Genomic DNA, 22,271 nt, shown 5'->3' on the forward strand with positions numbered 1-22,271 from the left:
ATGAAGGAGACTAGGGAATCCCAGCTCTCATGATAAGCAAGTGCCAAATTCTTCCTGGTGAGAGAGGTGCATGGCCTCGGAGTGGCTAGAGGGCAGTGGCCTTCAAAGGAAGCTCTCGGCTGACCACAGGGCCCAGCCAAATGCCCAGCGGGCTTGCTGGAGGAGTCAAAATGGTCCACTTGGCATTCTGCTGATAAGGTGGCAAACCTTCCACTTGCAATAGGCGGCCCTCCGCTGCACACCTGAAAGTGTGTTTGTGAGATAGCTCCCTGGAGAGGGAGAAGCACAACTTGTGAAATGTACTCTGTGGAAGGGCAAGCGCGCTTTCACAGTTAATAGATGTAAACAAGGCAGGCACTCATAAAAGTTAACAGCCTTAGAATTAGTAAGCCACGCTGAAGTGCAATGTGGGAGCTTGATCATTTTTCTTTCCCCATGAACATTTGGCAGAGTTAAAATTTTACCCATCATGCATTTTCTTCCCTGAAATATATCAGTTACAGTTCCCACACAAGCTAGCTAACGCATTTCCTTGTGGGTGTATGTGTAAACCTACCATAACAAAACATTTTCTATTTCCTCATTTTGATCAAAAGGAAGGACGAAATGCTGAAGTGCACTTAAACGATAGCGCAATGTTAACATGCCTATCAGTGTACACAGTTCATATTCTGTTTGAATTTAAAGTTATAATGATGAAGGAGAGACATGCCAAGAACTGGGAAGTGAAATTACATTATGCTGTGTGTTCTGGAGAGACCTTAAACTTTAAGGACAGTAAATCACTCCAGGCCACTCAGGAAGAACTGGGGCTTAAAAACAGCTGAGGGAAGGTACTAAGAACTAGACATCAGAGCACAGGAAGTGTCTGTATGGGAACATGACATTGGGGGTCTACTGTGGAACATATGGAAGGTGCGATGAGTTCAGCTGAGTCAGCCACAGGCATCAGGGACAACCAGTTACTACAGGCATAGAATCTTGTTAAGAAAAGCTAATGACCCAGCTGGGGAATGAATTCTCAACTTCTGCTTCATCGCTGACATGCTCTGACTGAGGCAGCTAATCAAACAGAAAGGAAGAGAATCCCGTATTATCCTGGGGAACAGAAGTCGGCTTCAGGGGCATTCTGGAGGAAGCAATGCGGTATAATGAAGCAAGAACTCCTGCCCCAGAATCTGGGTCCTAATCCTGGCTTTATATACTCCCGTGTGGTCTAGAGGAATTCCATAAGCTATCTGAGACGTAGTATTCTCATCTGTAAAATAACATCACCAGCCCTCCTTCCTTAGCAGAGTCCATTTGTGGCTCAAATAAAATCATGTTTAGGAAAGTGATTATAAAGCTGTCCTACACTGTGCACCTGAAAGAATTTGTTGAGATGGCTCCCTTGTCAGAAAGCACAATTTAATGTAAAATATTATTTTGTGTAAAACTCCCAATCCTAAATCCTGTGAAACAAATGAAAAAACACACACAAAAAATCCTCATCATCTAGCCCATAAACGATAAACTATTGATCACATGATTCAAATTAGGTCCCATATATTGTAACTACAGTATCAGACCAGCCTAAATGGAGATGGGAGATATATGCCTGTTAGGCCAGTGTAGTCACCTTAAACGTTTTTTGGAATTTCCCCATTGCTCTCCTAGTGTCTCAACAATGCTCAGGAATTACAAGCAAGAGCGATAATCTCCTCCACCTCCCCTCGCCTTCTCTGGCACAGAAATCCGACAGAGGCCACTTCACATGCCTGATTAGATAAGCTTTCCCAATGCTGAAAACCAACTGCTTCTAACATTTCAACCCTGATTTCCATGAAGACTCAGGGATGAAAGATGGAAACAAATAAGCCGATCGAGCAGATCCTCCTTATTGAAAAAGTTCTCCAACTTTGATTTGAAACACTAAATATTTTGTTTCTATGAATCAATTGCTTTTGAGATGAAAAATGAAAGATGCTGCAAATCACGAGCAGACAAACGTGTGTTAATTCATAGGCAATTCATCTCTAAACTCGAAGTTGCTATAGTGCTTGACTCTGGTTTTTAGGGGACCCATAATCTTGTTCTGGCAAGAGCAGTATCTAAAGGGAATCATTAAAAGAAAACTGAAACAAGGAGGTCCAGAGACAAGTACTCCCAGCTCATATATTCCAAACGGGGAATTACCAGGAGGCTAATGAAGTTCAAGGTTTGGGGCCTCTGCACTTGAGTGCCTATTTTGTGCTCAGAACCATGCAATTAAATGTTATTTCCAACATTTACAAACAATTCTGCAAGTTAGGTATGACTACTATTATTCCAGATGCACAAACAAGGGAACTGAGACTTAGAGAAGTTAAGTGGCTTGCCCAATATATCCTTAGCTAAGAATCAGAGCCAGGTCTAGCTGCAGTAAAAATCCAAATGGAGTGGGAGAGGGTATCTAAAAGCCATTCCAAGAGATAATTAAAAACAAACAATCAACTTTCGCTGTTATTTATCTCTTTCATTATCCTCAATACCCCTGGACATTCTCTCCTTCACCATTCAACTGGCAGCTGACACAACTGAACCTTAAAGAGGAAGTCCAGTATGTTTGCAAGGGCCCACATGTCAGAGCACTCATATGTAGGACTACATTTTAAAACAGAAGGGATTTTCGGTTGGTGTCAAACACTCCTCTCATGTATTAGCACAGACAACCATCCGTTCTCAGTAACAAAGGGGATAATGACAAGGAAAAAGTTCCCAGAAAAGAAAAACCAAGGTTACCCGTGTGCTTTTTCTATAATGATATGGGTAGAAATGCCGCACGCAGTTAATTCCAAAGCTCCCAGGCCAAGATGGGTTAGCACTGGGTAGTTTTAGTAATTGGCTATGTCCATTGTTCATACAGGAGGCATTCCAATCATTTTACATGGTCTCGGACGCCCTTTTGAGAACGGTACAATAAGAACACAAAGTGCACAGTCAGGAAAAAGCCGGCACAAATATGACTCTGGGTTGCCACCTCCAGTCTTTCAAAATGGTTTTCATTAAAAAGGGAAAAAAAGTGACACACTCATTCCTGTTCTTAATCCGCGAAAGAATCTCTTTTAGGATCCAGAAGTGAACAGGGAAAGAAACGCTAAATAACTTCCCTCGGATAATGACAAACATAAATCCATTCTTCCCCTTTCAAAAAGATTTCAAAAAAAACACAGCAACACTGCAACTCCCCAAAATGGAATTTTAAAGGTTAAATCATTTCCATGTTATGCAAACGTTCACTCAGAGGAAAGAAATGAAGAGTAGAACTGGAGCCAGTTGAGTAGTACACGAAACATTAGTACATCTAACGGTACACTGTCTGTGGGCCTACAGACAATGGCACCGTGGAGAGGGGGTGAGCGTGTGAGCTTTGGAGTCAGGGAAGAGGGGCTCTGGTTGCTGCACTGGATCACCCACAAGCGGGGTGAGCTGGGTGACCATCCCTTAACCTCTCACTAAGTAGGAATCAAAGCACCTACTGTGAGGACTAACGGAAACAGGTAAAGTATGTTTCCCCCCAGCATCTGTCACATAACAACCCCTCAGTATATGGAAGCTACTGCTACTTCTGATAAGCCCCAGGAGCACAGAGGTGTACATCTGTGTTGTTCACTCTATTAATAAGGAGACATGCCCCGGTCAACTTCCATACAAATACTCCCAGTTCCTCCAAAGTGACATTCGCATTTATCTCTATCAATTACACTCAAATGCTGCTTTCCTTAGTGTATACCTCCTCTTTTGCTGTGAGTGGCTTCAGCTGCTTTTCTGAAAAGATTTAAATTATTGGAAAATATTTTAAGTGTACACGAGTTAATATATGCAACCACTTACATGCTCTGTAAACAGTGTGCTTACGCATAATTACAAATATCTCAGACTATAAAAGAAAACCTTTCAGAGTACTCCCACAAGTGAAAAACAAAGTCTTAGAAATAATTATATAGGGGGCAGAAGGGAGTGGCAGGAAGAGGAAAGTTTACTAAATCGTCAAAATAAAATCTGGAGTTTTGTCTAAAAACAAAACAAAACACAAAAACAAAAAAAACCTGACAACCATTTGCTCAAGGCTGCCAAAACTTGAGACTAAGCAAACTGTAGAGGAAACAAATGTGAAAATATGAAACGCTTTTCTGAGAAAGTAACTCCACCAGCCCCGGCTAATCCAATTCTGAGTCACAAATGGCACCAGCCCTGCTGGGTTGCCTCCACCACCACAGCGATGTCCAAAGGGACCGGCAGGGAGGGGCTCACAGGCAAATTTTTTCTCTGCCTGTCACTGACATGCTCAATATGGCCACACTTCTCGCCTCCCCACCCTTCCCACTTCTTCACTGTTCCATTTTCAGATCTCAAAACACAGGGGTGGACACATTGAGTAGTGGGTACAGAGGAAAGATCATTTGACTAGAAAACAAAAGCTTGGATTCTGGCCCCAATCTTGACCTTGCTCTAGGCCCTCTGCCCAGTCACTTCACATCTTTGGACTTTGTATATGACACACAATATCCCATATCATAGGAAATTGGGGGGCAAAAGTGTTGGACCTTATATTGTCCTCAAAGCTATACCTCAGGGAAAAAAAAATCAGTTTCTGTACTAAGCATAACATCGAACCGCAAATGTCTGACTAAATCAATAATAATTTAATACCTATCAAGGCAATTTTTATAATAGAAAAAAAGTTTTTGATATCGGAACTATATCCCAGTAAGGGAATAGACTCAAATACAATACCCCTAAATATTTGTAGGGTCACCAGAAACCAGGGAACAATTGGCATGCTGCAAAGCTGAAGTTCCTATTTCTCACCCCACTTTTGACACAGAAAAGTGAAAGCAACAAAAGGCCAGTCCATACATACTACGACATGAAATACCACCATCTCCACCAACGACTACGTACTGCTCTCTTACAATGTGCCAGGTACTGTTTGTACTGGGAATTTAACGCTACGAGCTTATTTAATCCTCACAACAACCCTAACAATTACGTGCAGCTATTATCTCCATTTTATAAAGAATGAAACTGAGGCATGGAGTGCTTAGGAAACTTGCCCAAGGACACAGGACTAGTACATTTAGAACCAGACCTGTAAGTGTCCCCACCCTCTTTCCACATTAGCTGACAACTCCCTGGAAAAGAGGAGTCTCCGGAAACGCAGAAAGGGATGTCCCCAAGCAGAGTCCTCAGGAGTTCGGCCATTGCTCCTGAGAGCAGCCGCAGGACAGGCCCATAGCTGTGGCCCGCTTGGGCTTAAAGATTCATCTTTAATGGGATCTCCCCTCTTCTCAACCCAAGTTCAATTTGCTTGTCCTGGTGACAGAAATCAACTGAGAGAAGGCAAAGTTCATCAGTCAACAAATCCGCCCCCCCACCCCACCTGACAGTCCCCCATTTCTTATTTATTCAGAAGCTACAAAGGATTCCTAAACAGCTAACCTCTATATTCAACACTGGTCTTAGGCACTGATTTTTACTTATACACATCAACACACGCATCTCCACTGTACAGGAATGAGTAAGGGTTATAGACACAGACAGACTTGCTCTAAATCCCGACTCCACCCTTGAGCATGTTGTAGGCCTCAGTTACCCCAATTTACCTACTCCCCATCTTGTTGGGTTGCTGTGGTGTGAGACTGTATACTAGTAAATGCACACAGAGCATCAGGGTTGGCTGCAGGCCCTGGCTCCAGACAGACCTTTAATCGTGACTCCATCCCTCACCAACCATGAGATTCACCCCAATACCCAGAGCTATGAACCTAAGCTCCAATTTCCTTATCTGTAATATAGGTAAATAAATAATGTCCATCCCAAAGGCTGGATAGCCATGTGACTAAAATGAAGAAATGCATGTAAAGCCCCTAGCACAGGGGTCCTCAAACTTTTTAAAGTGGGGGCCAGATCACGGTCCCTCAGAGAGCTGGAGGGCCGGACTATATGAACTACTAATTCCTACTGTAACACCTTGGCTGCGCTCACTGCCCAAAAAACCTGGCGGGCAGGATCAGACTCCCCTGGGGGCTGCATGTGGCCCGCGGGCCGTAGTTTGAAGACCCCTGCAACACAAAAGAATTTGACACCCCCCCAAAATTTTTTTTAAGCTGAAGTTTAAAAGTCTAACCACAAATGTAAGTCCCAGCTCTGTTACTTATTAGCTAGGGCTAAACAAGGGTGTACAAGCCAACTATCCCCTCGGAGGCTCAGTTTCCACCAAGGGTTTGTGAGGATTGAAAGAGGCAACTGTGAGCGAATACTCTGTAAGCTCCGTTTTGCTGCGGAAATGCTGGTGTGTGTGTTTTTTTTTACTTTACAAAAATAAGTTTCATGGTCACTGTATTGACTGGTTCTTCCAAATGCTGTCTTCATCTTTAAAATAGAAAAACTGAGGCAGAGAAATGTTAAGCCATGGAGGGATGGACGGGGCCAAAATAAATCCAGACCATGACAAAGCAGAAACCTAATAAGCCTTCAAGAGAGATGAGAGAATAACACCCATCCACCCGTTTTTAATCAACGGCTTCCCTTGCTGAGTAAGCCTCTCGCTGCACAGTCTAGGCATAAAAATCCTCCAATTTCCTCCCAGAAACAGTAGGAGGCTTCAGGGTGAGAAAAACCTTCCTTGTCAAATCCCGATGATCACCATCCATAAATTAATTGTTGTGGCTCGGGCACAGAAACAAGCACCACCGGACACAAGCTGGAATCTCACTCTAACTGGCACTCTCTTAACTACCCCTTTAAAACTTTTTTTTCAATCTTTCAAGAGAAGTTTCCTCCTCTGGTTGGTCAGAAATGTGCATTTCCTTGTTCTCCAGGTCTCCTCATGCTAAATATGGTAATAACTGGCAACCAGCCAGCCCAGTAAATTCCAATAATACTTAAGAAAGCATTCATATTGCCTCAAATGATTCTGAATCCAGCACTTCAGACCCGCAGGGCCTCTGCATAGAGCAGTTCAGCTGGAGCTCTTAATGTCAAAAGCAGCAGGGTGTCTTAAGAGCACACAACTGTGGGGGAAAAAAGCAATCTAGCCTTTTTTTATTGCAACATTCTTCAGCAACAACATTGATCTCCTACCCACTGTGCACACAGCTCTGCACCAGGGCAGTGGGAGGCTGGAAGGAGGAATGGAAAAAACAGGTGGTGTCCACGGGGTGCCAAAACAACAGGTTGACTCAGTCAGTTCTGCCCCACAACTAATCAATTTGGTGAGGGAGAGGGGGAGGGAATCTCAGTCACCCGGTTGTCTGATCACACGGACTGGCTAGACCACTGTACAGTGATCAATGAGGTCAAAGGTCAGATTGAGTGGTGCATTAGCCCTCACTTTCAGGCATGTCACCTCCACAATCTTGGACATCTAGGAAGAGAAGACAGAACAGGTTGCCCTCCACCAGCCCCAAATCACATATTTGGCTTCAAAATACATTGTTTCTCTCCAGTATTCTTTTATTATTAAAGTAAATATGCATTTCCTAGGCATATACAACGGACAGTTCAGTGCTTTATTATATAGTCAGATTAGAATTTTAAAGTAGCTCTAGAAAATTCCAGTTAACACACAGAAAACTGACCAAGTTCATTAGCAATCAAAGGATAAAAAAAAAAATGTAACCTAGCAAATAAACAATTTTTATATCAATATGGGTAGCAATTTTATACTACATAGTTGAACCTGCCCATATCTGTTGCACCATATTTAAGATAGACAAAGGACTAATTAATATACTTAATATTTAAAGAGATGCTTCAAATCAGTAACCCCAAATAAACACCTTAACGGGTAAAAGAAACAATTTGCCGAAATAAGTAAATAAAAGCAAAGGCAACACAAATGGCCAATGACCATATGAAAAAGCATTCACCATCACTATGCAGGGAGGCAAATTAGGATGAAGCAGAATTTACCACTTATCCAATTAGTAAAGAGTTTTCCAAATAAAACTAGGTTGACAATGTCTGGGAACACTGACATTCTGCTGATGGAAATATAACTTGATCGAACTATATGGAAGGGAATTTGGCAGTGTGTATCAAAAGCCACAGAACAGCCCATACTCTGATACAATAATTTGACTTCTGGGAGTTTATGTTAATGAAATAGATATCCCTACAGAATGTTATATACAAAAATTTTCATCATAGCATTATTTATAATTATAAAAATTGGAAACTATAAAGAGATTTCAATTTAAATAAAATATAGTAGATTCTTAAGGTAGAACAGTAAGCAGCCTTTAAAACCACATTCTTAAAAAACACATATATATGGAGAAATGTTCACAATATTTAAGTGGTGCAGAAGCAGATGATAAAACTATATGTATATTAAAATCCCAATTACAATAATAGATAGAAAAAAACACTGAAATGTTTCAACATATTAACTCTGGGTTTTGGTTGGAGATGGTGGGATTATTGTATATTTTAATTTTATTTTATGTTTTCCTGATTTTTTAAAAAAATCCTTCTTTTCTGGTTTTTAATGTCTCTTTGACATATTAATGTCTCTTCTAAAAATCTAACAATGAAAAATATCCTAAGAGCAAAATTCCTTTCTACAATATATGAAAATGATCAATACCATTTATATGGGGGGGGGGGGGAATTGGAACCAATGAAATATGCAAGCAAACCAAAGGAGAATGGTCAAAATATAATAAACTTATTAATTAGCATATTATTTAACCATTACAATTCAATTTATGAAAAATATTTATAACCACCGAAGTAAGGCAGAACAGAAAATTTTATATATCTTATGCATCAACAACTTTTTAAAACTAAAGATATGAAAAAAAAAATCCAGAAAGACATACATCAAAATAATAATAGTAAAATACTACCACCACCACCTCTGCAAATCTTGTACAGGTGCCAGAGAAAAATCAACAAAATACAGATAAGTTTATTATGTGTAAACTTAAGAAATAATGCTGTTGTTATGTAAACCTACCTTAAAATGTTACAGGGCTTGGAGTTAAAACCATTTTCCTTAAATCTCCTATTGCTACTTCCTTTAAACAGTAACATAATGCCAAGGACTTGCACAAGTCACAGGATATGATTTTTTCTCTCTAATAATCCTCATAAAGATTAGAAAGTGCTTTAAATGTTATAATAAAGCAAAGTCCTTAATGTTTCCAATTGAAGATGGTTTAGCAAATAAAGGTATATTCACCCAAAGAAAAATATAATAGAGTGTAATCATCAAAATTACAGATGTCCTCAAACTTCATTGAATCCCCACCCTTTCTGGACAAACGCATGTGAAAACAAAGAATTAAGCAAAAGTTTCTTTGCAGCTTACTACATGTACCATTTTTGAGAAGTTGACACATTTGCACTCTCTAGTTTTCTAACTTATGTTCAAAAACTCAACAGAATATATTAGCAAGTAAACAGACTTTAATTATTCTTATTTGAATTGTGGGTAAGTATGCCAACATAGCAACCTCTCCCTGTTACGTGCTAGTTAAAATGGGCTATTTCATCTCTGAAGCGGAAAAGCCTCCCAGAATCTCCTCACAAAAGAGGGACGAGAGTAAAGAGAGATGAAAAAGAAGCAAACAACAATTTAAAGTACACCTGCCTCGGAACAAGGCAGCGTACTTCAGAACGCAACCACAACTTCTCGTGCAACACTTCAGCGAGCAAAGCCGGGTTTTTAAAGGGATGCCACTTGTTAAAAGACAACGTGTTATTAGGAAGACAATATCTGACTCCAATCAAAATATTATCATCATGGGTTCCTTACCTCACAAAACACACACACACACACACACACACACACTCGTTCTTCATATGAATAAATATATAGGAGGGTGGGACGGCTACTCTTAACCCAGAAACAGGTTCTGCAACACCCTCTGACCCAACCTGTCTGGGAGACAATGAGTCTGTCTTGGCATGATGCTTAGCTGATGCATTCAAAGCACCGGGGCCACTGCCCAGCTGCCAGTATCCTGCAAAAGGTGAAGACCAGAAACTGCCCGAGGGCAGGCCTCTCAGGAAGGTGGTTCGATCCACCAGGCCCCTCGCTGCTAGGCCAGACGACCCAGGGCACCAGAACGGGACCAAGGCAACCGGCCTGCGGTTCCACCAGTGGCAAGGGACAGTATAATGACACCCCCGCCCAAGAGTTTGCTCAATCCTATCTGGGAAGGCCCAAGCTTTGAGGAGCTGGTAGAACAGGGCTTTGCCAAGACAAGCACAAGAGGGTGAGGGAGATGGGAGGGTGATTAATCGATGCCACCCACCAGCAGCTCTGGGTGTGCCCAGGCCACGCCTCAGTCATTGCCCGGCTGTGACGAGAAGTTCCTCCAGCGACTGTCCCTGGGAACCAGATCTTCCGAAGGAGATATGTCCACCTTAACGTGCCCTAGATCGGGTTTGGCATCCAGGCTGAGAACACAGCCCTCTCTCTGGCCACAAACCCACTAATAGACATAATAGATACCATGACATGTGCCAAATTTATATTTACACCCTCGGCAGACAAAGGGGTCTCTGTCTTTCCCCGAGCCAAGTTTTTGTGTTTTTAAATTCCAGCAGAGAGAGAGAGAGAGACAGAGAGAGAGAGAGAGAGAGAGAGAGAGAGAGAGAGAGAGAGAGAACAGCACACAAGCCCAATAGGGGTGAGCTGGGGGTGGTTATTCTGTGGTGAATGGCAGTCTCCTCTCCCAGCCCCTGCAGCCCTCAGCCACCCCGACGGCAGGAAGCTGCTCTTAGAGAGTGCAGAGAAGTGACTGGCTAAATGCTAAGTGACCGGACGTCATAGTCCTAATTGCGTGCTCATTTGTCTCCACCATGATGTCAGCTCCTTGGGCGCAGGACCCTACCTTCTCCTTGGTCAGTGATTCCCACACACCCTGAAGAACAGAATACCCTGCACTCCCTGCCACAGGACACTATGGGAAATACACAAATGAGGGTTGAAAACACACCACAACCCTCCCTAACACCATTCAGAAAGCTACCAAGATGACCAATCTTAGAGCCACTAAGTAGGACTCCTGGCAGAAGACTACATGGAAACATGTATCTACATACATAAATCAGATAGTAATTCCTTTGCTTTTTTTCACTCCAACCTATGGCTTCTATCACGCCCTTTCTTGGCTTTACTCTTCTTTCTAAGGTCTCCATCTGTTTTCTGCCACACAGCTGCTGTTCCCCTCAAAAGGAGAGAGAGAGACTGACATACCTTGATGTGGGGTTGGGAGGATGAGAAGAGATAAACCGAAGAAATTATACTTATATGCATAGCCCATGGACAGGAGCAATGGGGTAGTGAAGTCCTGAGCGGGTGAGTAGGGGATAGGAGGAGGAGGAGAGGGGGGAGAAATGGGACATATCTGTAATACCATCAATCCTATGTAATAAAAGGCTAATATGCAAACTGTCCCCTTGACTGGAAGTTTGACTGGGAGTTCGACCAGGGGGCGGCAGGATGGCTGGCTAACCGTCCACAGCCCCTCTTCCTGGCCGGCCCCACCTCTGATTGCCCTACCCCCCTGTCAGGGGCAGGGCCGGCTGGCCAACCTCCGGTGTCTCCTCCCCCCCACAGCCCAGCCTGATCACCCCAATCAGGGCGGGCTGGCCAAACCCCACCCATGCACAAATTTTTGCACCAGGCCTTTAATAAAATATTTTAAAATGAATTAAAAAAAAAGCAAAAAAAAAAAAAAAAGCACGCAACACTTATGTTCACACAAAATCCTGTATATGAATGTTTATGGCAGTTTTACTCATACTAGCCAACACTGGAAACGATTCCTATTGTTCTTCAACAGGAGGGGGAGGAAAAAGGAGAGGAGGAGAAAAAGAGCAGATCTACCGCCAACCTCCTACCACCACCAATAAGCCCCCGTCTGTCCCATCCAGCGGTCACGAGCATGGCCCTTCAGATCGGAAGCCACGTCCCTCTTCCGGTCAAGGACAACATCAGCGTCTTCGCCAGAGGAGCACTCCTGGGCCCCTCCTTGCAGACCGCTCTGTGCTGCTCGAGGGGTCCCTGATTCCTCCTTCATTCTCCTTTTTCTAAACACTCCCTTTGCTGCTGCTGCAGCCCGGATACCCCAGAGCAGGGCTGCCTGACTGAGGGAGGTTTGCATCGTTCTGCACTCACACATCTGAAGGAAACCCCTGGCCGTAGACATGGGTTCCTGGGCTAACAAAGCCCACAGCCTCAAAGGCGGCAGCATCCACAAGGACGAAGGACGGGGTTCCTCAGTGGATACCAAAAAGAGTCTGCCCAACACCGATGGATTCCGGCTCTGCGGCTAAGATCCGGATGGAGGGGTAAAGAGGCTTCCACCGAAGTCATACATCACACGCCCACACAGCAGTCCTACGATGGGGGGGAGTTTTTATATTTCTAAATTACAGCTGAGAACGAGAACAGATTTCTTTTTTTAAGGCAAAACAACTTGACTAACCTTGAGAAGACACCCGGGCAACTCCCTTCCGTCTAGTGATCTAGGCATTCATCAAGAAGCAGACACTTTCAAGGGGGGACTGCAGCCACAGGGCCAGTCAGCGCAGCCCATCTCTCCAGCACCAGCAATAAACACACAAAAACTAAGCCAGAACCCCCGTGCTTCCTCTCTCTCACTCTTCAGTGAGTCCCAAACTTCCCAGATATCAAATGACCTGGCTGTTTCTGAAACAGGGATGCTCTCAGACACTATCTCAGACCCACTGAGTCACAATGTCCAGGAGAGCACCCCACGAGGGATCATCTTGGTGTTCCTCGCTGAGTTTAGCTCCTTTTATAAAGGGTGGGTGTCAGGTCAGTAAACGGCACCCAACCCTTTTTTTAATATATTTTATTGATTTTTTACAGAGAGGATGAGAGAGAAACATTGACCAGTTGCCTCCTACTGGGGATGTGCCTGCAACTAATGTACATGCCCTTGACCGGAATCGAACCTGGGACCTTCCAGTCTGCAGACAGACGCTCTATCCATTGAGCCAAACCGGTTTTGGCTAGGGCACCCCTTTTGGATACTGTCAGCCACACGAGGCTCATGACGTTATGAGGCAAATTCCTAAGAAGATGCAAGATGGATTCCATGAGAAAATGGCGGCAAGTTATAGTAAGATAGACGACAGATGGATATAGAAAGATCTTTTTAAGAATCAGAGGGGCCAAAAGATTGATGAGCCTGCCTCTGGAGGCAGGGAGCTGCCTGTCACCAGAGGTGTAGGAGCAGAGAGCAGGTAGGTTGTCTCTTGACCAGGATGTTGTAAGAGGATCGCATCCCGCAGGGGATGGACAGAAGGACTGGGTGGAATGTAAAGTCCCTGCCAACACATACGTCAACGAGGAGGAAAATCTCAGCTACCCATTAATTAGTGAAAAGAGATAGCATAAAAGTTTGTAGGTGGGGTCAGCTTTCCACAGATCTTTTCTCTTCAAAGGAGAAAGGAGCGTGAAGACACACCCCTGACTCACCACCAGCCTCTCCTCCAGGATGTCCCCGCGGTGGAGAGGGCAGAGCGGGAGTCATAGCTGCTGTGACCAAAACCTGCCGCTCGCTGACTCTGCATGCTGGCCACACGCCAGGCAGGTCCCATGGGCCAGTGTGGGTCACAGGCCCTGCCCTCCAGGAACGAACCTGGTAGCAGAGAGAGCTCATACACTTTGTGGTTCTCTCTCTCTCAAAAAAAAAAAAAGTTTATTATTATCTCACCTTTAGCATTTTTGTCTGTGGCCCAGGTCTTCCAGGAACTCTCTTGGTGGGGGGAAAATAAACAAACTTTTGTAAACATACATATTGTCAGTCGAGTATGAGTTTGCAATATCCAACTCGCAACAAAAAAAAAAACAACAACACAAAAACACAACAAACCTCAAAAAGTCATAGCATAAACTTAGTTAATTCTAATTTTAAAAATTTAAAACACTATTCCAATAGTCCCTACAATGATCAAATTACAGTATGGTATGGCAATTCTGAACAACATAATAGAAACCGCTGGCTCAGTAACATAGTAATACAGGAAGCGACTCAAGTGAGAGGCAGGGGGTAGATGCCAGTGCCTGTGAGGCTGCATTCCAAAGTCAAAGTGACCTTTATGAATTGCAGAAGTGATCAAAAAGAGAGAGAGAGAGAGAGAAGGAAACAGAGAGAGAGAGAGAGAGTGAGAGAGAAAGAAACTCAAAATAGCAAGTTTAAATAAAATAGCTGGGGAAGGGAAAAATTTGGTTTCCCCCCAAATGGAAGGTAAGCAATGACTCTTGCAAATACTATTTTCTTAAAACTGGAGTACCACCGTAGTGCAAAATAAGAATTAAACGTAGTTGTTTAATTAAACTAATATTTATTGGCAGCCTATTAGAGGTCAAGCCACTGTCTGGATACAGGGTAGGGGTGGGAGAATCAGACTAAACACATAAGTGAAAAGACAATGTCATCCCCTCAGGAAGGACACAGTAGCAATAAGCACTTGAGGATGTGCTAAGTGTTTTTCTGGATAGGAGCTCATTGGTACAAGAGATGGAAGTGGTCTGGGAAGTAGATGAGGTACTGGACTGAGGACCAGAAGAGAGAGAGGTTCTAGTCTCAACTCTATCATTGGCTCAGTGTCTATGGACAAATGGATCAAAAAAGTACCCCTCCCACAAGACTGCAGGACTCATTAGAAACAACCGGAGGAAAATCCAGTGTTCTGGCTCCTAGTCCAGTGATCTTTCCAAAATATTGCACATATATTCTATGTATAAAATGCACACATAAAGAGAGAAAAGGAAAAGAAAACCTTTTGACTTCAAGTCATTTGCCGAGAAAGGGAAGAAGAAAAGAGAAGGAGATTCAGGAAAGAGTAGGAGGAAAAGGAAAAGTTTAAGTTGTGACATCAAGATAGAAATAAACTGGAGGCCCGATGCATGAAATTCATGCAAGGGGGTTGGCCCTTGTAGCCCTGTGGCCCCGCCCACTGGTCATTCTGGAAGGTCGTCCACTGTCCAGTCTAATTAGCACATTAGCTCTTTATTACATACGATTACGCTTTAATTGGTTGGACAGACAACTGGATGACCAGACGACCAGACACTTAGCATATTAGGCCTTTATTACATAGGATAAGGAGTGTCAACACATTATATAGGCAATGTAAAGTTTCTTGTATTCTCATCCAAATCATGGCTTAGAATTTTAAAAAATATATATTTTTATTTATTTCAGAGAGGAAGGAAGAAGGAGAGATAGAAACATCAATGATGAGAGAGAACTATGGATCAGCTGCTTCCCGCATGACCTCCACTGGGGATCGAGCCCACAACCCGGGCATGTGCCCATGACCAGAATCCAACCCGGGACACTTCAGTCTACAGGCCAACACTCTATTCACTGAGCCAAACCAGCCAGGTTTATAATTTTTGGGTTTTTTTTTACTCTAAAACCATTCAGGGCAAATGAAGAGAAGGTCCAAAATGACATAAAGGAATGAAGCTTGACGAAAAAGAGGTAACAGAGAAGAAAAAGGGGGTGGGAGCATTTAATAAAATCATTCAAATATATAAAACCCCTCTAAGAAGACAATGGGGACCCACTGTGTCCCGAAGAAGTGGCATTAATACTCTACACTCGTATGTCGAACAAAGGGTTAAACACTGGAATGGCTGACTAAGGTTTGGTTCATTCTAGAAATTACTAAAATGAAGAAGGGACGATCCTACATACACCCCTGAATGCAGAGTAATGAACTATCAGTGGGTTCCAACTAAATTACTGGATTAGAATCACCTGCACACCTTGAAAAAGACAGATTCTCAGACCCACTGTACCAGGATCTCCGGGCCCTGAGCCCAACTATCACCCCCGCTGGTTTAGATGCCGCAGGGACAGGCAGCTTTGTCCCATCACCGCGGACAGGGCAAGGAGGAGGACCACGAGGAATGGCACCAGAGAATGGGAACTAGATTGATGCAAATTCTGTGGGTGAAATAAAATTTCTGTGGGTATGGTATTTTTAAAATGTACTGCAAGGCTGCCCTGAAGCATACAAACAGATCCCACTGAATTTAAACAAATCCCACTGCATTTAAACATGTCTGAAGGTCCCAAGGTCAGCCGCTGCCATTCAGGTGGACCCGAAGTTACCCCTCCACGCCACGGGAAGACTACAGAAGCGGCAACAAAGAGGGAAGGGTGCAGAAGAGGCGGGCAACTGCTTTTAAAAATCAAAACATTGGGAAACAAAACTAAAGGTAATCAATCCTTCTCCTTCCTTCCCCATCCCCCCCCCCCACCCCCCAGCCCAAAGGAAAGAACAGAAAAGGAAAATAGTTTCATCTCCATCGGAAAAAGAAAACAAACACAATTTTGCTCTTGGAGATATTTTTTAAAAGCAGAAGATGCGTGCAGCTGAGAAATGGTCTGGGCGGGCAGCAAAACCAGGGAGTCGCTTCACATTGCAGAGCAAAAGAAAACACGGAGCAAGGGGTGGTCTTGGGTAGCTGTTTAGACAATCAGACAGATGGGTTGACAGCTCCTTGCCTGATGTTTAAATTAACAGCTGGCCACCAGCCAGCTATAGGGACACTCCACAGTCTGGAAGGGTGTGTTAGAACTGGTACCTTGGCAAAACACAACGGTTAACAGGAGATGAAGAAGGGTCTAGAAAGCGTCACCGCCACGCTCGGAAAAAAAGAGTTAAGATTTTTACCAAGAAACGGGTTTTTTAATCTCTTCTTGTTGTAGGTGAGCATCTGTGGAACACGGGCCTAAAGATCAAACTATCTAACTCTTGTCCTCTCTGAGCTAACTAACACTCAATGTGTCCACCGAAAAGTTAGGTAATAAGAGCCATACCTCATATCAAGGCTGAAGTGAAAGAGAGGACATCTGCCAGGCCAGAGTGGCTCGGTTGGTTGAGCGAGCACCGAAAGGTTGCCGGTTCTATTTCCAGTCAGGGCATATACCTGAGTTGCAGGTTAGATCCCTGGTCCAGGCAACGAGGGAGCACCTCATCGATGTTTCTCTCTCACATTGAGGGCTCTCTTGCCTCTCTCTCTCTCCCTTTCTTTTCTCTCCTCTCTCTCTCTCTCTCTCTCTCTCTCTCTCTCTCTCTCTCTCTCTCTCTCTCTCTCGGATTAAAAAAACACAAACACCTAAAAAAAGACATCTTTCTACATACTGACGTCCTAGAATGAGAGGAGCCTTGTGTGTCAGGATAGTTCTAGTTTTGATTTACCACTTAACACTTAATTTTGCGAACCGCTCTGCAATCATATTTCTCCCTCCCTCCCAGTCTCTAAAGTAGGTTACTTCTTCAGTTCTGTTTCACAGGTGAGGAGACTACTAGTCATGACAATGAAGTTATTTACCTAAAACAAGTTAATGGTAGACCAAAGATTGTAACCCTCCCACCAGCCCGTTGTTTCTATTCCTCTCCGGTCTAAATCCACACTTACACGAAAACTCTCGCCCAGAGAAAAAGGGAGGGCAAGAATACCATTGTGTGCGTTCGGTCAAATAATCCCAAAACAACAGGTTTGCTTTATCGTCTCACAGGCTCCTCGTCCACTCCTGACACTGAGAGCGGACTGGAATTTGAACTTTCCAAAAAGGATCTGGCTGGTGCCGAACAAGCCAGCACTGTGATAACCTCGATCTCTTTAAACATCTGTGATTGGCATGTCGAGTGCCTGTTAACAATGAACAAAGAGCAAATTTTTCTGAACCTCATCATCTGCTTAACCTTTTCTTTGCAAAGATCCACAATAGCTCAGGTATCCGTTTTTTTTTTTTTTTTTTTTTTGGGGGGGGGTGGGGTGGGGTTGTTTTGTTTTGGTTTGGTTTAGTTTTTTTGGTCAAGGTAGGAGATTCCTTCACATTAGGCTACTTTTAGTTCCACAAACACACACAAGCCACCTTCCTACTGGAAGCAAGAGTTCAGAAAAAGGAAAACACAGCCCTGCCCCGAAAGGGCGTTATGAGAACCTCCTGGCTGCCATGGGTTAAATATACATTCTCTTTTAATGAATCCTTCCAGCTGGGTAACTTAATTCCCATTTTATGAGAGCTGCATTTGAACCCAGGATGACAGAAGTGGGCTCCAAAGCCCAAGCTCTTTCCCCTAACACAGTCTGAATGTAAAAAAAAAAATAAAATAAAAAATTGGAATTTGAGATCTTGGGTGAGTGAGGTGTAAAAAAAAAAAAAAAAAAAAAAAAAAATGATTCGACTTCCTTTCCTTGGTCCAACCGTGTTCAGAAAGACTGTTGCAAACATCCCTCCAGACAGAGGCTCCCTCCCTAAAGGTAGCACTCTGCATTACCGGCTCCCCTTTCCTCACCTTCCCGGGCCCCACCCCCACCCAACCTGCCAAAAGAGCAGCCAGCCGGCTGGGCTGCCAGGCTGGTGGAGTTGGTGATCGTCACACCGCATTCCTGGGGCTGGACACAGGCTCTGAACCAGCGCCCGGGCTCCGCGCCTCGCCTCGGAGAGAATAAACAGCAGTTGAGATTTTTAAATCATGTGGCCCCAGCATGCGGCCACACCAGTTTTCCTGCTGCTCTTAAGCCTCCCTCCACCTCTCAGCGATTCCGGCACAGCACACCCGATCCCACCGCGACCGAGGATTCGGGGTGTCAGGACCCGGGTGGGCGCACCCCAGCACAAACCAGGGCCCCATCCAAACCCACTCCCACCCCCCGGAACGGTGTGCCTCCCCCCTTGGGTAGGGAAGGTGAGAGCCGTGGGGCTGGGAGGCCCTACACACACACACACACACACACACACACACACACACACACACACACGCATGCACCCGTCCCTCCAGGCCAGGACCTGGCATTCCTGCGCGCGGCCCCTCGCGCTCCGCGGCGGCGGCGGCGAAGGTTTGTCACCAGCAGCCCAGCCCGCCCTCGGTTCCCCTTCCACCCCAGGAAACGCGGAACCAAAAAGGGCAAGACGGTGCCCAACACCCCGAACTCCATGCTGAGAAAGGGAGTTTCTGCGACGGGCTCCCCGGCCGGGGAGGAGGAGGCGTGTGTGTGCGCGGAGCCACCCGCCGAGGGGCGCGGGCGGCGGCGGGGAGCGCGGGGGAGGGGACGCGCCCAGGATGTCCAAACTTTCGGGAACCCAGGGTGGCCTCCCTCCGATCGATCGATCGGACCACAAAGCCTGGCCCTTCTCACACAGAGGGGGGCGGAAGGGGTTCCCGTGCCCCCCAAGGTGGCCGGTCGGGGCGGGGACCTCGGCGTGGGGGGCAGCAGCCCCGGCCGGATACTCACCACGCGCGGGGCCCGCGCGGCACAGCCAGAGCGCCAGCAGCACCCACAGCCGAGCCGGCCGCAGGGCGGGCATCTTCCCGATCGCCTCCTTCTCCGCCGCCGCCGCCGCCGCCGCCGCCGCCGCCGGGGCAGATCCACATGAGGAGGGGGGGGTCCCGATCGAGGAGCCCCCCCACTCTCTCCTCCCTCTTCCTGCTTCTGCCGATCGCAGCCCCGCGCTGCACCGCGAAACGCAAGCTCCACTCCCTGCAGCACCCCCTCCCTCAGTCAGTCGTTCCCGTTCCCGGGCCGTCGCCGCCTCAGCCGCCGCCGCCGCCCGAAAGTTTGGCTGCAACTTTCTGCGCTGTGCAGCGAAGCGGCCTCGTGTGTCCTTCCGCCTCGGCCGCCGCCTCCGCCCACCTCAGGCCCCGCCCCCGCCGCCGCGGCACCCGGGCCGGGGTTTCCCGCAGGAAGAAGCGCCGGCCGGGCCGCGCGGAGGGATCCGCCGGGAGCCCCCCAGGCACGCCGGCCGGCCGCCCCCGGCCGCGGCGCCGACCCGCGCGCCCCGGCAGCCAGCGCCATGGGCACGGGAGCGCCCCGAGCCCGGCCTCTGCCCCGGGCGGACGCTGCGCCGCACACACGAGGGCTTCCGAGAACTTGAACTTGCCGGGACGGCCAAGCCTCAGCCAGAGAGCTAGGTACCGTCCCCAAACCCACACGGCCTCGCACACACTCCCGGGGGGCTCCCTGAGGGAAGGCGGTCGAGGACCCGTGATGTCAAGGAAATGGGGGGTAGGACGCCGAAGCCCATTTAAAATTCACGCACTCATTCATTCCCTCATTCATTCATTCATTCACTCATTCATTCATTCACTCATCACTCATTCACTCATTCATTCATTCACTCATTCACTCACTCACTCATTCACTCATTCATTCATTCATTCACTCATTCACTCCCTCTTGCGCAGTGGGATGCACTAAAGACGCCCGAAGCACAAGCTGCTTCAGAGCGCCCAGGTTTTGCGGGTGACGGACGGTTGCGCGCGACTCAGGGCAGACTCTCCTGAAGGAGCTGGGATGCGGGCAGGATCGTAAAAGGTCAGTCACATGTGTAAGGACCAGGAGACCAGCTAGGGATGTGCCTTGTAACGTTGTTTATAATAGCCCCACAGTAGGAACAACCCAAAGGCCCGCCCATGGAAGAACGAGGGCATGTGTATTTATCAAATGAACCGCCACACATCAATGGAGAAGACCGAATTCACATACGTCCCTGGGGATACATCTTAAAAATCAAGATGGTAGTGAAAAAAACTCATTGCAGAAGGAGATATAAAGTATCACACACACACACACACACACACACACAGATATATATATATAAAGTTTTTTCATAACAACACAAAATAGTACTTATGGGTGCAGACCACCCAGTATATAGTAAAGCAATAGAACCAGAATACTGGCTACTTGCAGGTCAGGAGAGTGGGGGATGTGATCAGGCATGGGTACTAGTGGGCTTGTTATTTGTAAGAAAAGGGCTGAAAGCAACAAACACAAAAGTTTGTGTGAGCGCAGCATTCCAGGGAGCGCCGCCATGAGAGTGAGGGGAGCAGCAGGTGACTTCCGGCACTGTTACCGGGGACAGGCGTCAGGAGGGAAAGGGGTTTGCGACCAGATCCCGCAGGACTTTGAATGGCCGGTTACAGACGGGGAGGGCTGCCCCAGCCGGGTGGGTCAGTTGGTTGGAGTGTGTCCACACCCCCAAAAAGGGATGGTTCAACTCCCAGTCAGGGCACATCCCTAGATTGCGGGTTCCATCCAGGTTGGAGCGCCTATGGGAGGCAACCGATGGATGTTTTTCTCTCTCTTCCTCCCTCCATCTTTCTCTCCTTCTCCTCCCTACCCCCTTTCTCCCTCTCTCAAATCAATAAATATATCTTCGGGTGAGGATTTAAAAAAATGTTAAAGGGAGGTTGCTCTGTACAAAATTATCTGGAACAGAAGGTGAGCTTTTGTTCACCAAGGGCCACTCAGGGGGCTGTGAAACAGTCCAGGCAGATGTAAGGGGATGGAGGCCTGAGTGAATGAGGTAGATGTCAAATGAAAAGAAAGGGATGGATATGAGACAATCTTGGGGGGGGGGGGAGAAAGGGGGGGAGAGTCAGGCAGAGGGAGACTGGCCACTCTATGTGACCAATGAGATGTGGAGGTTTATGATCCTGTTGGGAAGGGAAATCCTATTCACCGAGCCTTTCCCTGGCTCCTACAGGATAAAGCGCATACTCCTAAAGGGGACAGAGACAAGGCTTTTTCTTCGCTGAGTCCCCTCGCCTGTCCTCTCTGCTCCATTGTGAACGCTATACAAGAACAGTATTGAATGACTCGAGATTCCCCCCAAACGCGTCTTCTTGGTTCTGTCTCTGTACCTTCTGTTCCCTGGACTTGGAATGACTCTTGTAGTTCCCTTCCCTCCCGCTCTCGGTGAACTTCTAATTATTCACCCTTCGGTCCTGAGAAGGCTTTGCCGACACTGTAACCAATTCCTCCCCCTCACAGACAGTCCCTCCACTGTACGGCTCCTTTATCTTCCGCTGTGTCTGTTTTTCACACAGGGCTGTTTGTATTTCCATCGTTTCCACCCGATTAGGAGGTCCTTATGGACAAGGACCATGGCCTTATTCATTCCTAGTGTTTTGTTACATAATAGATGGACTAGAATGTGAAGCGACACGAAACAAGTACGAGTTAGTATGATCGCAGGCCGGTGAAATTCCCAGCCGGATGTCAATAAGCACTTTATAATGGATCAGCAAGTGCTATTTACTAAAAGTAGTCATCCTGGGATGCTAGAAACTCTTTTCAAAAAATAACATAGCCAGATTGTTTTTGGAATTTCCCTTGTGCAAATATGTTCAGAGAAAGATAATAACATTACTTTTTATTGGCTGATTCATAGAGTTATCAGTTTGATCATTCTGTTTACTTCCTAAATACAGTTCATAGTAACTTGGCT

At 46.0% G+C, this 22,271-nt stretch overlaps 1 protein-coding gene and 1 long non-coding RNA gene across 2 annotated transcripts in view; one reads left to right on the forward strand and one right to left on the reverse strand.

Moving 5' to 3' along the window:
* Positions 1-19,629, reverse strand: part of NOTCH2 (notch receptor 2) — a 132,251-nt gene extending 112,622 nt beyond the window's left edge. The window contains exon 1 of the mRNA XM_084866370.1: positions 19,274-19,629. Within this exon, the coding sequence (XP_084722496.1) occupies positions 19,274-19,346 (73 nt within the window). The 5' untranslated portion in view covers positions 19,347-19,629. The remainder of the gene's footprint in view (positions 1-19,273) is intronic.
* A 122-nt stretch (positions 19,630-19,751) lies between these two features.
* The window catches only part of LOC311612958, a 57,665-nt gene continuing 55,145 nt past the window's right edge, over positions 19,752-22,271 (forward strand). The window contains exon 1 of the long non-coding RNA XR_014793388.1: positions 19,752-19,950. This is a non-coding gene — a long non-coding RNA (uncharacterized lncRNA). The remainder of the gene's footprint in view (positions 19,951-22,271) is intronic.

The sequence above is a fragment of the Pipistrellus hanaki genome (assembly GCF_964339955.1).
Source record: "Pipistrellus hanaki genome assembly, chromosome: 18".
NCBI lineage: Eukaryota > Metazoa > Chordata > Mammalia > Chiroptera > Vespertilionidae > Pipistrellus > Pipistrellus hanaki.